The sequence below is a fragment of the Rhinopithecus bieti genome, unplaced genomic scaffold, assembly GCF_001698545.2.
Source record: "Rhinopithecus bieti isolate Rb0 unplaced genomic scaffold, ASM169854v2 scaffold_29378, whole genome shotgun sequence".
Classification (NCBI taxonomy): domain Eukaryota; kingdom Metazoa; phylum Chordata; class Mammalia; order Primates; family Cercopithecidae; genus Rhinopithecus; species Rhinopithecus bieti.
Genome location: NW_016813019.1, coordinates 653011 through 669475, shown reverse-complemented (window position 1 = coordinate 669475; position 16465 = coordinate 653011). Strand labels below are relative to the sequence as shown.

At 51.1% G+C, this 16465-nt stretch overlaps 2 protein-coding genes and 1 long non-coding RNA gene across 15 annotated transcripts in view; 1 reads left to right on the top strand and 2 right to left on the bottom strand.

Annotated features, from left to right (window-relative positions):
* The window catches only part of SEC13 (SEC13 homolog, nuclear pore and COPII component), a 25588-nt gene extending 24421 nt beyond the window's left edge, over nucleotides 1-1167 (bottom strand). The window contains exon 1 of the mRNA XM_017847505.1: nucleotides 1037-1167. Coding sequence (XP_017702994.1) covers nucleotides 1037-1039 — 3 coding nt within the window. The 5' untranslated portion in view covers nucleotides 1040-1167. The remainder of the gene's footprint in view (nucleotides 1-1036) is intronic.
* A 2866-nt stretch (nucleotides 1168-4033) lies between these two features.
* Nucleotides 4034-16465, bottom strand: part of ATP2B2 (ATPase plasma membrane Ca2+ transporting 2) — a 299071-nt gene continuing 286639 nt past the window's right edge. For 9 of the 13 annotated variants that reach the window (XM_017847490.1, XM_017847495.1, XM_017847496.1 and 6 more), the window contains one exon: nucleotides 4034-9136. In XM_017847490.1, coding sequence (XP_017702979.1) covers nucleotides 8825-9136 — 312 coding nt within the window. In that variant the 3' untranslated portion in view covers nucleotides 4034-8824. Of the gene's footprint in view, nucleotides 9137-11971; nucleotides 12027-16079; nucleotides 16256-16465 lie in introns of all 13 variants that reach the window. The other 4 variants (XM_017847497.1, XM_017847502.1, XM_017847503.1 and 1 more) reach the window with 3 other exon arrangements.
* On the top strand, nucleotides 6031-14411 carry LOC108512295 (uncharacterized). The gene is made up of 3 exons (XR_001880561.1): nucleotides 6031-6102; nucleotides 12197-12279; nucleotides 14149-14411. It is a non-coding gene; the product is annotated as an uncharacterized LOC108512295 (long non-coding RNA).

The following is a 16465-nucleotide window of genomic DNA, read 5'->3' as shown; positions in this document are numbered from 1 at the left end:
AGGGAGAGAAAGGGGTAGTGGGGGGAGAGAGAGAACGAACTTCTTAGAGTACTTCTTCCCAGGGACCTGGTGTTATCTGGCCCCTGTTAACACCTGCACTCAACATAATTCACCTCTTTGAAATCAGATAATGAGTTAATTCATTTAGGATGAGTTCAATGTCAGAGCATAAGGGCCTCAACTCTAACCTGCAGTGGAAGAGCTAGAGGTGAGTGATTTACACCTAACCCTCTGCAGAGCAAGAATACAGTGCTCTGATTTCTAGGTTCCTGCAGGTTCCCTCAAACCTGCTGCTGAGGCACACCCATGTTTCTAAAAGAATGCATGTACTAGATATGCCAGGCTCAGCCCAGATACTTCCATTCTTTAGTTCTCATTCAATCATTCATTCACTCAAGGAGTAAGTGTGGAGTGAATGTACACTGCAGATGCCACAGAGACTTAAAAAACCCTGAGCCCCTGCCTTCGGAGGGTTGTTCAGGCCATCTTCACGTTTCCCGAGGTGCCCATCCTACTTGGGGGCCCTACCCCGAGCAACTGTTCAATCATCTCTGCTAGGGGATGTAGTAGGCGGCAGAAAGAAATGGTTAGGAGGGTTCAAATCTCGGCTCTACCACTTAAGCAGCTGTGCAGGAGGCTCCACGTCTCCGAACCTCAAGTGTCCTCATCTGTAAAGTGTTGAGAAGAATGGCACCTTCTTCACAAGGATGTTAGCAGGCTGAGATTACGAACAATGCTGAGGGCTCAGTATAGAGTAGCTCCTCTGCTATTCCTCGTTTTGTATTCAATTGTTGACGGAAGAGGAGGAAGGGAGGCTGGCAGGAGACGCGGCAGCAGCGCGCCCCGCAGTCAGGAAGGTTCCTTGGCCTCCCTCTGGACTCCCCTCGGAATGGTCCGCAAGGACGGGGCCAGAGCCCCCCAGATCTCTAAGCGGTGGAGGGGAGCTTAGGATTTGGGACTCAGTACGGCCGAGGAACCCGTTAGGGCCGCGACTGTGGCCTTCACGCTGCTCGGCCTCCTCAGTCCCCAAACTCACCATGATTGCGGCGGTGGCTGCTCCGGGTCTCGGACGTGGCAGCTCCCGGCGGCGCCTCGCAACAGCTCACTTCCGGCGCCCGGCCCTCAAGCCGCCGGGCCGTGGCGTAGGAGCCTCCGGGCAGCAACGCGCTCGGCTCTCACAATAGTTCCGCGCCTTCCAAAGGGCGCGCCCCGCCCTCCCGAGGCCCAGCCCCTATCCTGCAGAGACGCCGAGACCAGAGGGCTGGGGCTCTGGTTTCCGCAGTGACCCTGACCGGGGGGCTTTGGAATCTGAAGCTCGGTGGGTCTACTCTCCCGACCAAGTCTGCCCTTTTCCTGAGATCCATAAATGAAAGGAAGGATTAATATAACTATCGGCCGGGCGCGGTGGCTCATGCCTGTAATCCCAGAACTTTGGGAGGCCGAGCTGGGGGGCGGATCACCTGAGGTCAGGAGTTTGAGACCAGCCTGACCAACATGGTGAAATCCCGTCTCTACTAAAAATACAAAAATTAGCCGGGCATGGTGGCGCGCGCCTGTAGTCCCAGCTGCTCGGAAGGCTGAGGCAGGAGAATCACTGGAACCTGGGAGGCGGAGGTTACAGTGAGCCATGACTGCACCATTGCACTCCAGCGTGGGAGACAGAGCGAGACTCTCGTAAAAATAAATAAATAAATAAATAAATCTATCTATCTATCTATCTATCTATCTATCTATCTATCTATCTATAGCTTCACCCGCCTCTCTGCGGCTCTGGGTGAGACTGGCCTTATGATGAATGTTGTAGGATGAGTGACGTCTTGGGAGTAAGTAGACTGTCCTAGTGCTTCCTTGTTGTAGTCCCCCCATCAGGACCCAAGGACTGGGACCAGGGCAGAGGAGGCCAGGGAATGCCCCTCCCCAGAGGCTGGGACCTCTTGCCCTGCCATCCCTAACCCCTGTATAGGACTGCCCCTTCCAAACCGATCCCCCGGGGTCCTGAGTAAGTCCCATCAGGGAGATTCCCCATAGGCAATGAAGGATCTCATCCAGGCTCTTGCAGCTAGAGCCCTAGACCTAATTCCCAGGGTCCCTGACCCCAGGTCTCTGGCTTCCCAAGGTAGGGCAGCTGAAGGTTCCCCACAAGCGCAGTGAGAATGCCACACTGGAGGACAGAGCCTGGGCCCCCCGCCCCCTCAGCCACATATGGTCTAACCCTGGGGCTCTTGTGATATTAAGGAGGCAGGTGAGCTGGGGGAGGCCTTGACTCCCCTTGGGTAAGTCACAGTCCTTCAGTTTCCTCTGCTGAAACTGGGAGTAAGGACCCTAGCTGGTGATCGTCACTGCTTGAAGGAAGATGTTAAGGCTCGGAGAGTGTGATAGACCCAGACTGTCAAGGAGCTTTGGAGAGGAGGCCAGGGGAGTAGGGTGTTAGAACTAAGGGCCAGGCCTCTGGGCAACTCTTCTACCCCACCACAGCTTTCAAGATTTTTTATTGCCCTCTAGTGGAGAAATGGTTGCAGGGGTGTGAGGGGCTGGTGGTTAGGGTAGAGCAGGGAACAAAGGCAGGTTTGGGGGGATCTCCTGGAGCTCCTTTTTTTTTTTTTTTGAGATGGACTCTAGGTCTGTTGCCCAGGCTGGAGTCCAGTGGTGTGATCTTGTCTCACTGTAACCTCTACCTCTCGGGTTCAAGCAATTCTCCTGCCTCAATCTCCTGAATAGCTGGGATTACAGGCATGTGCCACCATGCCCGGCTAATTTTTGTATTTTTAGTAGAGATGGGGTTTCACCATGTTGGCCAGGCTGGTCTCAAACTCCTGACCTCTGGTGATCTACCTACCTCGGCCTCTTAAAGTGCTGGGATTACAGGTGTGAGCCACTGCGCCCGGCCAGATCTTCTGTTCTTCAAGGAACAGGCTCTGCCTTGGATCTATAGCTGCACCACTGACTTTCTAGGTGATAAGGTCAAGTCACTTTTCTCTGAGCCTCACTTTCTTTGAGTGGAAAATGAGGACAAGGGCATATTAGATGTAAATATAATGCATGAAGCATAATTGTGATTAAAATAATTTCCTTCAACACTGATGTTGAAGAGATTGGGGAATTGTGACAAGCAACAGAACTATATCTTATTCATTAAGGTATTTGCTGTAAGGTATTTGGCCCATAAAGCACTGTAATATGGAGGTTTAGAGTGCAGAGGCTGGCATCAAGACTGCTAGGTATCAGTGCTGGATTTCCTGCTTACCAGGTGGGCATGCTCTTCACCTCTTTGAGCTGCTGTCTCCTGCTCTTTTGAGTGAGAATTATAATAATACCTCCTCTGAAGGTTGATATTGGGATTAAATGAACCCTTGGATATGAAACTGCGTTTGGAAGTTGGATGGGCCTATGGCGCTTGATTTGGGGATCAGTTCAACGTAAGAAGAGCTGTGATTGTGAGTGTGTGAGAGAGAGAGAGAGAGAGAGAGTGTGTGTGTGTGTGTGTGTATATAACTCTCAACCCTTGGGCCAACCTTAGGGATTACTTCTTGGTCTGGGCATATTCTCTTTCTCTGCTAATGTTCAGCAGAGGTTTGTGAAGTCCAGACTCCTCAGGTGCCAGGCTTCCCTCTGCCTTACTCCTCTCCCCAGTAGGGGGTGCCACCTATATCCTGTGTCTGTATTCCCCATCTCCTCCCTTTGGTTAATCCAGACCCCAAATCAGGCTAACTTTCCCTGATTTTTGGCTCCCGGCCCCTTGCTCCCAAACCTCCTCCTCTACCTCCTGAGGCCCCGTTCCCCAGTCTTCTTCTATGAGCTGGTCAACTATTCCTCATAAGTTAATGGCTCATGGCAGGGTAAGCCTGTCTCCCTCAAATGGTGGGTGTTCAAAAGGTGTGACCTAGTGGAAGTAGAGAGACTGCCCGTTGAGCTGTGGGCCTTTGGGCAAAGGGCATTTCCCTCCCAGGGATTCTGTTTCCCCCTGAGTTCAACTCCACAAAGGGCGGGGACCCAGCTGTCCTTCAGAAAAAGGCCTTGTGATGTGTACCGTGTCTGCATTTCCACGTGTGCATTTATTGTTATTGCTCAGTATAGTGTTGAAAAGGCAGACAAATCCCATTAATTACAAAGAGCACAAGCCAAAGATACAGAGAAATAAAGAGTGTACAATAAGAGCACAGTCACTTCCCAGCCCCGATTGTCCCAGAGACCCCAGAGCCCGGGCAGCTTATGGAAGCTGGAGGCGGCACCATTCCCTCGCTACTCTATTATAAAATATGTGCACACAAGAGTTAGCAAAGTGTGGTGACCCCCGAGAGGAAAGGTCCGGGAGGGAGAGCACCACAGGCATTACAAAACAGACTCAGGGGGCTGAGAAGGACAGTCCCAAAGCAGCCTCCAATATGGTTTTCAGTGGAGGGGGTGATGGCTGCTGCCTGGGGCTAGGGACCCTCCTCCCCCACCTGGGTTGGTATGATCTCTACATTAAAATCAGGAGAGCTTGGTTTGGAACTTTGAAAAGGCTTGGGGACTTCCTGCTGTTGTCTGACTTCCGTCCTGACTCTGGAAGGCCTAAAAGCCTTCAAGAAACACTCCTCCCTACAAGATCCTCTACTGGTGGGATTTTGGACACAATGGCAGGAGAGAGATTTGGGTGGGAGGCTTGTCAGAGTGCACCAGGTTGGCAGCCTCCTGTAGGTAGCGCAAGAGTGGGCTAGGGGAGTGAGGGTTCCGAGAAGGCCCAGGCAAGAACTGCCTGCATCCCAAAGGTGCTGGAGACTCCCAATTAAAGAGCAAGAAACGATCCCCCCAAAACAAAACGAAACAAAAACAACAAAAAATCAGCTCAGGAAAGGGAGACAGGAATAAAGCTTTCTCCATGATGAGAATTAGAAGTGCAGACAACTGGGCCACACATTCTTTCCCAGCTCCAGGCCTGGGAGAGACTCCTCTTTCTCATCCGGACCAGGGACAGATGACGGGTCCACCCCAACACAACTAAGGTGGGTGACTTTGGTTCCCAAGCTGGAATTGAGTGGGGGCCTGGTGGCCTCTCATGACAACTCCTGGGCTTAGGGGACAGGTGAAATGATGGGAGGAACAGAAGGCTTCCCTCAAGATCAGGATGCCCTTTTTGTCCCTCTTTATAGAACATACTCGATTTCACAGCCCTGAGTGGACAGTAATTACAATGGGGGGAAGATGATGGCACAGGGAATGACAGGGCCCAGGATTTGGGGTGGGAATGGGACAGGGGGTGGACGACTGAGCACAATTTAAAGTTTATGTGGAAGAATAGATGTGAGAGAATAACTAGGAAATTTTGTAAAAGAAGAGTGAAGGGACTCATCCCACCACATAATAAGACATTAGAAATTGACATTAGAAATTGAATAGTTAAAATTGTATGGCTGGTGCCAGATGAGCCACCCAGGTAAGGGAAGAGAAGAGAAGTTCCAGAAATAGATCCAAGTCTATATAAGACATCAGTGTGTGGTAAAGGTGGCATTTCAACATGGTTGGGGAAAAGAGTGGCTTCCAATAACTGGGGGACCCAGGACAAGACAGGTTCAGAGTCCTTGAGCCAGTGCAGTCATTTTAATTGGTCCAGTCTCAGAAATAGGACCACCTCCCTCTTGTCATCTCTATGCTATGGTTGGGACAAGGGGATAAGGGGCCATGGTGAGGGGTTGGCGGGAGCAATGGAGGCTGCTCCTGAGTTAAAGAAATCTCCGCCTGAGTTGCAAGGAGGAAACTCCTCAGAGCTCTCCCTGCTCACCTCCAAAGATGAGTGATTCTGCAGTGCCGGGAGTCACTGAAGAGGCTACCTGCCCTTCTCTCATCTGTTGAGGGGGAGACAAGTTGGTGAGCTTAGCTCTCAGAACCAAATCTGTCAACTTCTCCTGGAGCCCTTGTCTAGAGGGCAGAAAAGAAGCTATATGGATGGTGCAGTCCCAAACTAGAAAAAAGTATACATTACAGATATATTTACTATGTTCTGTTTGATGTTGTTTTTTGCCTTTTTTTTTTAAAACCACAGACATTTCAGAACCACACTGCGCGAGTCAGAAGAGCCAGCGATTGAAAGCATAACCATTGCATAGTATTAAATGAACAGAGATGGTGAGTTCTTTATTTACAATTATTGTCTAGATAAAAAAATTCATAAAAACAGATGAATGGTCATAAATTATTTACCCCCTAATGGGGTGAACTGCCAAACGTACCCCATGCTGCTAGATATAGGACGCAGAGTGCAAGCTTTATGTACTACAGTGAGTTTTGACAAACCAACCATTTTGTGTGTGTGTATGTGTGTGCAAGTGTGAGAGTGAGGGGGTGCATGTGTGCAAGCATCCTTCATTCCTGACAAGAGACGACCAACGCTAATGTTGGCATTCTTCCATCGCTCCCTGTTCCCTAAGCCAGGCTCCACTGAGAACCTCTCCTGGCTCCAAATGAACATGGAGCATGGCGTGCAAACACAGCTATCCTGATGTCATGGAATGAGGTCGCAGACACATGACTGATCAAAGAAGTGGGGAGATGGAAAACTGTGAGAAAGGAAACTCCAAAAAACACCATGTTCCAAGGCTGCCCCATGTTTTACACGTGCAGGTCTTTCCTTCCTCGTAGGAGAGCAGTGGGTTGGCTTTGGTGGCATTTGTACTGGAATCCAATAAGCACATCTGAGGGCTGGTCACCCCTTTGGGTATGCAGTTTCCTCTGCTGGATACATTCAGAGATACTTCTTCATGACATTCAGGTGGTACGCTCTTGAAGGACCTCCTTCCAGGAAGATTTTGCCAGGTGGGATGGGCTGACTTTGAACCCCAAACCCTCAAGTTTTTCCACAGCCATCCAAATGTAGGCCCTCCCAGCTGACTATGGCTCTTTTCCCGAGTGGCTCTCATCTTGTTTGTGGAAGAGTTCTCTGGGCCTGGAGAAGGGAAGGGGCTGGGCTGACATAGCCACCAAGAGGAGGGTCAGCATGAGGAATGGATTTTACAAGAGAGGCGGAAAGTGTTTGGTTTTCCTCGAAGCATGGGACATCATCGATCATGGTATTCAAAATGTCTTTTGCACTGTACAAGTTTATGGAAAAAGATCATATGCTGAAAAGTCTCAAAGCAAACTTTGTATTAAATACAAAAGTTCTTTTATGAAAAACGCTGAGCCCCACAAAGTGCTTAGCAGTCAAGAGGCTGACACACAGTTAAATAAGCTCTTATCAAGTGGGATTACTAGTGCTGTTGTCTTGGGGAAAAATAACCACCTTTTCTCACCTGTGATACTGTAGGGTTTCAGAATGGCTTTCTGTTTGGGAAAGCAAGACTTGCTGTTAAAAGGCTACAGTATATATTGTGACTACAGGAAGACAATTTGGTTTAAAATCACACTGAATACATCTCAATATACACATCATAAGGTTCATTCGGATCTAAATAGTGCAGAGAAAAGGCTATTCTTCTTCAAAATAAAATAAAAGCAGCAAGCCATACTGATCCTCATCCAATATGCCAACAGCTCGGACGCTGCCATTAATAAGGAAATAAACCTGTAAGTTACTAACTAAAAAAAAAAAAAATCAACACGTTACCATTTATAATATTTCAACACTACCTCAATCTCTGTACAGACAGTGCCAAAGAGAACCTATTTTTGAAATGCTCTTAGTAAACTCAAGCGAGTTTCATTGAGAGAAAAGTCTTCGAGCAGTGCTTTGCAGATCCTGGCATCCTTGGGCCGGATGGCCGTTAGTGTTGCAAACCCAGGAAGCCTTCTCTCCTCCTCTCCCTTCGTCTACGGAGCATGTTGTTAAACCCCTCAGGATGGCAACTCGGTAGCATTTGGCTTCTGCCTGAGCCTCTCACGGTAGTGACATTATTGAACGGAAATAGCAGGCAAAAATCAGAGCATGGCTATCATAAAACATCAAGGATGCAACCCAGGGGAAGTGTCTGTTGGGCCGAGCTGTTTTTATAGCATCTCAGCCACCAGTGTTCTTAAACCATACAAATAGCCAAAGACGTTATCTACAGGTTTGTAAACAAATTACATTCTTCTTTTAGGACATAAATAAGTTAAAATAGAGCAATTTAAGCGGAAACAAGGCAACATGCCGGCAAAGAAACTTTATATATCCATGTATATATATTTATATATATATATATCTACCTATCTATATGGACGTATACAGTCTCGGAGAAGTATACGTTGATATAGATACAAAGAAATGGATATAACCTTGTGAGTGTCTATGAAGTTCTTCGGTTCCATTGGTGCAAATCTACTAGGCGAGTTAAGCTCTGCAATTTCAAAAAGTTATTAAATTAACCTATACAACTGAGACCATGCTGCGCAAGCATTTCAAAAACTCACAGACCAGTGGATTGGATAAATAGTCTCAGAAAAGAGTCTGTTTGCAGTTCCCGCCTAAGAAAACAAACAAACAAAAAAACCCCTCCCCAACCCCCAAAAACCAAACAAGGGGAGGATTGAAAGTGTACAGTACATTCATGCGGGGGATGTGGTGGCTGGGCGGGTGCATGGCTGGTCCATGTCTGGGTGGGAGCCAGGAAGGGCTTGTTTTGGGAAAACTGCTCACTCCCGTAAGCCCCCGGGGGGGATCCCGCCCCTTGCCTCAAAGTGAAAAAGAGTTCAAACAGCATCGCAGCCAGAGAAAGGGTCTGTTGGTGGAAACATTGGTTTTCTCTCCAGTATTTGGTTTCCGATTGTTGCTCGTTGCTGCTTGGGTGAGTTGGGTGCCTGGATGGATGGGTGCCCAGAAGGCGGGTGGCAGCGGGGTCCATGAGAGTGGGCGGGCAGGCGACAGGGTCCTCAGCTAAAGCGACGTCTCCAGGCTGTGGATGGGGCTCCCTGGACTTGAAGAGGTAGCTGATTTGCTTGTGTCAGTCGTCAGGTTGATCCCACTGTCAATGGCGCTGTTGTTCTTGTTGAGCGATGACGGCGGGCTCGAGTTCTGCTTGAGCGCGGCATCTTCTTCCAGGTCGGTGTCGTCAATGAGGGGGATGTGGGGCTGGGAATCTTCGATCCGGAATTCAGGATGAGCCATGAAGTTATGGATGGAGGTTCGAGATTCAGGCTTTTCTAAACCTTCATAGAGAGAGCTACGGAACGCCTTCACGACGCGGATCTGCAAGGGAAGCACAGGGGTCAGGAGCACCGCCCGGGGACTACAGCCAGGCTCGGGGGGCTCACAGGAGGGGCGGGTGGGAGAAGGGTTAGGGCAAAGCAGGTGGCTGGAATCCACAGTCGCTGGGTGTTATTAGCATTGACAGGATGGGGGAGAGTGAAAAAGGGGGCTCAGGTTATAGGCATCCTTGAGCTAGTTTTTAAAAATTGCTTTGGTTTTGGTAGAAACTAGTGTTAGGACAGGAGAAATCACCAAGCACCATCAAAGAGATGATGGGAAACAGTGGTTAAAGGAAGCACAGTCGACTCCTGCGGGCACCCACACCTAGTGAGAGACTGAGCCTTGTTCACTTTAAAGCAGAGGTTCAACCATGCAGACGGGGAGGAGGACCAGGTGGGAATCAAGTAGGAAAGAGGAGAGGCTATTAAAAAAAATTCATCTTAGAAAAACCACACACAGTTAAGAAACCATACAACATGGAACAGGTTATGTGTCACCAACAGAAAAGGAACAGAAAGGAGAGACGGTTGGATGAGCTGGGATGAGAGAGACACATGAGGGCCAAACAGAACGGGAACATCAAATCAAAGGCAGCAAAGCAAACCAAAGCCAACCCAGGGCTTTCTCAGGTGCAGAGCAGAGGCAGCCAGAAAGCACACAGGAGCTGGCGGACAGATGACATTTGGGGGCGGGCTGCATGCCACGCGGGGTCGGGAGCCACACAGCACACACAGACAGACACACGGCTACACTTGGAAGCCTGGACAATGTGAACGGAGGTCGTTTGTACCCAGCGTTTCTTTCCTTCATGCATTTGGGAGGTAAACACTCGAGTATAGACTCAAAGCCCTGGCCAGCCAGTCACTGGAGCTTGCTTTGGGGTCTCTTATTTCCTGGGGGATTTTGTTTGTTTATTTGTGCTTTGAAAACACAAAACCAAAAAATGAAGCTGGAATCAGATGGCCAAACCCAGCCCCAGTGGGATTCTGGGGTGTGTGGAACTGAGTCACAAAACAGCAAGTTCTTTCATTTTCTGTCTCAGTTGTGAACCACACATCCTGGGGCCTCAGTTTCCTCCACTGAAGAATGGGAGGAGGCTGGTCATTGAGTCTTCAAGGCTAGTGGAAAGAGCACTGGACCTGAAGGCAGAAGGACCCAACTTGCGTCCTGGCTCTGCCACATCTGGTGCCTTGACTGTGGACAAGCCACACTAGCTCTCTGGTTGTCCTCTGTCCTGCCTCACAGGGTACAGAGGGACAGGACCCTCACTTGGAAGAGAGGTATCCCTTCTCTGGACTCCTGGGAGGGGCAGTAGTGCCTGTCATCTCAAGAGTCTGATGGGACTTGGGACAAAGGTGCCTCCTCCTCTCGTCCCAGCCCCAACTCGAAGTGGAGTCAGAGGTGGAGAAAACAAGGTGGCATTGGCGCCTCCAGGACAGAGCCTTAGTCGGCTGCTGTGTGCAGGCCAAGTGGCACCCACCTGCAGAGCAGTGGCTGCCCTACACCACAGGCCTGCGGGGAGGCAGGGGACTGGACGAGACGGTCGTGGGGAGGCCCTTGAAGTCCCAGGACTTGAGCTCTCAGTGGAACCCAGGTGTAGCTCCTTTGTGGAACCCTGGTGGGGAAAGCCCTCTTCCATGGAAGTGGAGTTTCTAGGTGACAGTGGTTGATGATTTTAAGTGTCATCGCTGAAGGTTTGTTTTACTGTTGCAGAGGGAATTCTTTCTAAAGCATGTCATATACTCCTCTGACTTCTAATTTAGAGTGCACAGAGAATAATTTAACATAAGGTTTGTCAATTATCCTTCTTGGTCTTAGGTAAGACCCCATGGATTGGCTTGTTTTTTCTCCCTTGCTGTCAGCCATTGCTTACTAGTTAGTGCTGACTTTTCTGTTTTCTGAAAAGCACCTCTGTCCTTTCACCTTGCATACTGTGAGCTGGGACTCCAGGGTACCCCACTTGCTGGAATCGTGCTTTAAATAAGAGGCAACAAGTGCCAAGCAAGAGCCAGCCAGACACAGCCTTTGTGCTGGTGCTTCATGGCCACTGTGGCTGCTGGAGTCCCTCTTTGTGGCTCTGCAGAGTTGGTTCATATTCTGATCTCCTGGTAAGTGAGCTGTTACACCTTGATTAATTGAAAACAAAGAAGGCACTGCTGGCCTCAGCTTTCTTATTTGTAGAGTGGGAATAGCGTCACGGCTGTAGCTGCCTAGCTTGGTGCTGTGTGTTCTGAGGCTGAAGTGCAATTCAGATGCTAACTGGAACACCTAGTGTATGTGTGGGGTGGAGGGATGGTGGCAGGACCCTGTCATGTGACTGACAACGCAGAGGGGATGACACACAATGAGATGAGGCCCCTCCGCCCTCCCCCTGGCATGGAGACAACAGAAAAAATGAACTGCTCTGGACAAGACTATGGGGACAAGACTTTTTGGGACACCCCGCCACGGCCATCTCAAGTCTCCACTTCGGTTCTCTCCGAGGCTGAAATGGAAAAAACTATGGGGAAAAAAAGCTCTTCCATCTCCCCTCCCTGCCTACCCTAAAGGTAGGATTTTTTTTTTTTTTTTTTTTTTTGGCATAAGCTGCATTTGGGTGTGGGGGTGAGGGGAAGGAGAGGAAGGGACCCAGTGAGCAGGGTTTCAGATGTTTTGGTTTCGTCAGCACAAAGGGAGCAGGGAGACCCACGCCTGTTGTCAGAGGGCTCTGAGGAAACGCACAGGCCCTGGTCTGAGATGGGTTCGACATACTCGAATGTTTACCCGGCTTCAAGGAAGCCAAGAGTCTGGGACTGATTCACATTCATTTCAGGCTCAAGGTTAAAGACTCACAACCTCTTTTAATTTCACTCTCTCTTGCTGAACTCTGTGTCCAGGGTTCTCTAGCCCTCTAGGGAAACAAACACATGGAATATTCAGACAGCGGAGAGGTCTAGGGTCCCCCCCATAAAGCAAGCTATTTTCTCGCCAACCCAGAGTTGTACTAAATTAGTTACCAAAACGCTAATGAGAAGTCCAGCTTTCTTCCCTTTTCATTGTCTTCATTTCTCCCCCTAACAGTGCAAACTCCTTGCCCTAGAAGTCTTCAGAACCAGGAATCTGCAGGGGAAGTGGGAGCAGGAAGTGCCCTATTGTCCAGCAAGGTACGGCGTCCAGAATGTGGCTAGGACCTGGCTTATGGGGCTGGCTCTTGGCTTGGGTGGTTTGAAGGAGCAAGACTTCCACTGATAAACATGGAGCCTGCTACAGACTTACTGAGTACAAAGATGATTTGAGATGAGTTAGGAATTTGAGGCAATGAGAAAGAGAGGCTGTGCAGCTTTGCCTTGGATCGAAGTGTGGGATGCTAATCTGGTCCTTGATCACCTGTGGGAAGGTGCCTTCCTCTCCAATCCTGGCCACGCTGGTAGAAGTTCAAGCTGAGAAACAGCTTCTCTGGCCTTCCCTGGAGGACTGACTCCTTTTCACAAATATGAGGCTATGGGCATGGGCACTGGTTCTGGAATGGAAGTTCAACCTCTGTGGCTCCAGGTCTGTGGGCCTCCTGGGAAGCGGTATAAGTAGTGGGAAGAATGAGGGACTCCAGAGTCTGACCTCTTGCCATGCCCTTGCTGTGTGATCCTGGCCTCATCAGTGACTTTCTCTGCGAAATGGATGTATTGGCAGGTCCTCCCCTCCCACAATTCAGTGGTGCGGCATCTTTGAAGTAAAGGGAGTGGGGAACTGCTCTGGAAATGTTGAGTGGGGCTCAGGTATAAGGCACTAGGTGTGTGCCATTAAGTTTCCGGGGTAAAAACAAGCTCGTTTTTGAGTAAGTCAGAAGAGTGCACCAATTCATTCCCTCCCGAGCGTCCTCGCGCCATGTGCCTCGTGACTGCAGTCAGGCTTACCATGTGCGTCTGTCTGCTGAGGCCTTCATCTTGCGGTGGTGCTGTGGGGAGGGGAGGGCCTGTGATGTGTTCAGGGGCTTTCCTCACTCCAGTGTCCCAGGTCAGAAGTCAGGCCCTGTCCCAGGCCTCTGTGGTCAACTCTTCATAACCCAGGGGACAGTGGATTGACACCTTCCAGGGCATACTGGCTGTAGGTGTTTTTGCCTCAGCAGGCACATGGGCAGCCTCCTCCACTGGGGAATCCCCAGGAAGCAGATTCCCCTCAGAAGGCTGGTGGGGTGTGGTGGGGGTGAAGGAGTTGTGGGGTAGTAGGGCAGCCCACTTCCTCATCCCATTAAATTGGGGCCCTTCTCTCACTTCCTGGCCACCTGTTTAAACCTCCCTGTGGGAGGAAAGCATACTGGCTTCTGCAGGGACCTTGGCTGGTGTCTAGAGGGTCCTCAGCATCCTTGGAGACCAGAGGAAGCCGCACTGTTGTAGACTCAGGCAAAGGAGGCATGAGGCTGTGTTGTCCAGAAACCGCAGAGGCTGTGATCCTGTCTGGGAACCAGTGCCCTCAGGCTATTTTTAAGACCACAGGCTCAGGAAGGGTCTCAGGAGGGACCCAGAATTATAGGCTGGATTCTGTCACAGAGGGGGAATGCGAGGTTCTCCGGGAGGTGTGAAGAGGGGAGAGGCAAGATGGGGAGCAGGGTGAGGAGGTCCTGGCCAGCCCCGCTGGGTCCCCTGAGAGAATGAGGGGTCAGGGCAAGGACTGTCAAGTTGGCTTTGGCTGAGCCTCTGCCTGGGCTTCTTTTCCAAGACTGTTCCAAAGTTGGGGTAACCACGGGCTACAGGGGACTGATGTGGCATGGAAGGAGGTCAGTTTAGACACATTCCTGTCTAAGCATTTCTGCAGAAATGAAGAAAGGGGCACTTCTGCAAAGAAGTGTTATTCCCAGACTGGCCCTGTTGAATGGCTTTACAAATGAGACAGAAGAAAAGCTGAAAGAAGTGGCTGAGGTTTGAGAGGACAGTTCTAGCTTCTAGACTGTGAAGGCTAAGATGAGGGGCTAACTCAGGGAAGACTTCCAAAGGTGGTGCGGGTGCCCAGCAATGTCAGGTGTGCTCTGTTGTGGCCAGGGTGAAGTGCTGCCCTTCAAGAAAGAGGCTGAACTGGGATGGACGAAGAACTGGGCTTTCATCCAGAAGCCAGACTCCTGGCAGGCAGCCCCAGCCAGAGGGCCGCAGGAGTCACCAGGAGGGGTGGCAGAAGGGAAGAAGCGGATTCTTCCCGATGTAGCTCTCCCTGACAGGACACTTGGTCACCGCACCTCAGGAGAGGTGGAGGTGCTGAGCAAGGCCAGAGCTGAGCTGGTGCAGAGAGGAGCTAGGTCAGCTGGCTAGGCTGCTGCTAAGGTGAGAGCTCTCTGGTCTAAAGGGGAGGAGGATGGGACTCCCCTTCAGTGTTGCCTTCCCCTAGAAATCCTGGCAGTGACTGCCTAGTGATGGTATCTCATGGAAATGTGACTCAGCCACCATCTGCTGAAATGCATCTCCATTTCATCTTGGCTCCCTGGGCCTCCCCAGCACTGCATTTCTGTGCCGACGAATGAGCACTGAGGGGCTCCTTCCCTGCTTTTTGCTTCTGTCCTGCCGCTATAAGTCATGGACAGTTGCCATCAACAGGCTTTCTGTGGCCTGCGCCTCCACTGGAGGCACTGAGGGAGGCGCTCCCACCAGCACACAGGGTTACCGCTGCTGCAGGGGGGTGTGTTGTGGGTGTTCTGGTTTTGGATGGGGGTACAGGCCCTTTATAGAGTTTCAAGAGATGAGCTAGAGTCTACTTCTCATAAAGAAGCTGGAGGCTAAGACGGACACTGTGTCAACTGGAGAAGACCAGAGCCAGGGGCTCCCCTGCAGATCAGAAGGGCCTGGCTGGAAGCGAAGCAGGGCGGTGGGAGGAAAGACAGGCTTTTCCCTATGGGACCCGAAGCCATGGGTCCGGGAAAGAGCTACACAAAGCCAGCGGTGAGTGCTCTAGATCAGAAGTGGTGGCATGAGGAGATGAGCTTGGCAGGAGGGAGATGAAGGAGGGGCCACAGTCTCAGGCTATCCCTCAGATAAAGGAGGGCAGGTTGCCCAAGGGTAGATCAGGTCCCTCTGGGCCTGCTGGCATCCAGGCAAGACATGAGGCTCGACCCACCATTTTCTACCAGGGGTCAAGCTGAATGGGCCAGGGACCTTGTCCTTTCCAGGAAGGGCTTAGAACTTCAGCAAGCTCCAAGCTCAGCCACAGGGAAAGCTGTCTGCAGGGCAGCTGATGCTGTCAAAAGTGCAAGGAGAGGAGTGACAGGAAGTGGGCAGAGACTCTGAACTGCTGGGGTACAGCCTCCAGGCTGTGAGCTCCTAGGTGGCCTGGGACCCCTGGCTGACTATGACCTCTGACCTGTAGTGACCTCTTGGCTCAACCATCCCCCTTGATCATGACCCTCATTGCTGTGGGTGTCCCCTGACCAGCTGGGAAAGCCTGGATGATGTGACCCTCTCCTGGTTGGATCCCAGCGTGACTGACTGTGACCCTGAGGGGCTTGCTTCCCTTGACCCACAGTGACCCTTCTGCTGACTTTGACTGCAAGACTGGGACCTCCTGTCTAACTCCAACCCTTGCCTTGGTGGTCCAGGCTTTTGCTGACCACATATAACCCTGGGCCAGTGGGACACTCTGTGTCACCTCCATGTCTGTCCGCCTCTGGCTGCTGGAACCCTGTGGTGGATTGGGACCATTTGGTCACTGATGTCCCCTTGACCATTGCTGATCCCTTGACTGAACCAGACCTTTTGGCCACTTGGGACCCTAACGACCCTCTGACTGACCCTGGTCCACTGAGTGACTGCCACTGCATGACTGGTTACACTCTCCTGACCAATGGGACCCTCTTCGGTGGCTGTGACCCTTCAGCCCCCTGGGCCTGATCGTGACCAGCTGCCCCCCACGTCCTCTGGTGCCCCAGCCCCTGCCCGCCTGGGAGCTGGCGTGGGCAGTGCCAGCCGGAGGCAGTAAGGAGTCACACTCACGCCCGGCTGCAGCAGGAGGAAGGCTGGTCGGAGAGGAAAGAGCATTGGACAACGACACGCGACTAGGGCTAGAGAGATTGGCTACATCCTGGCTCTGGCTGGTGACCGAGGACTGTCTCCGCAGGGCCCCCTGAAAGGAGGCCCCGCTCTTGAAAGTATTGACTACTTCAATCTGCAACGGAGGAGAGAACGAGACAAGTTGCGAGAAGAGCGAACACAACAGCTACATGACTGACAGGCGCAACATCACAGAACAGCCGCAGCCACGGCAACAACGACAACGTCACTTAAATCAAAACAAAAATACCAGACACACTCCAAGGCTCTGAAAGATGTCTGCTCAGCTCTGGGCCCACCTGCAGGCCCCAGGGTCCCCGGGAGG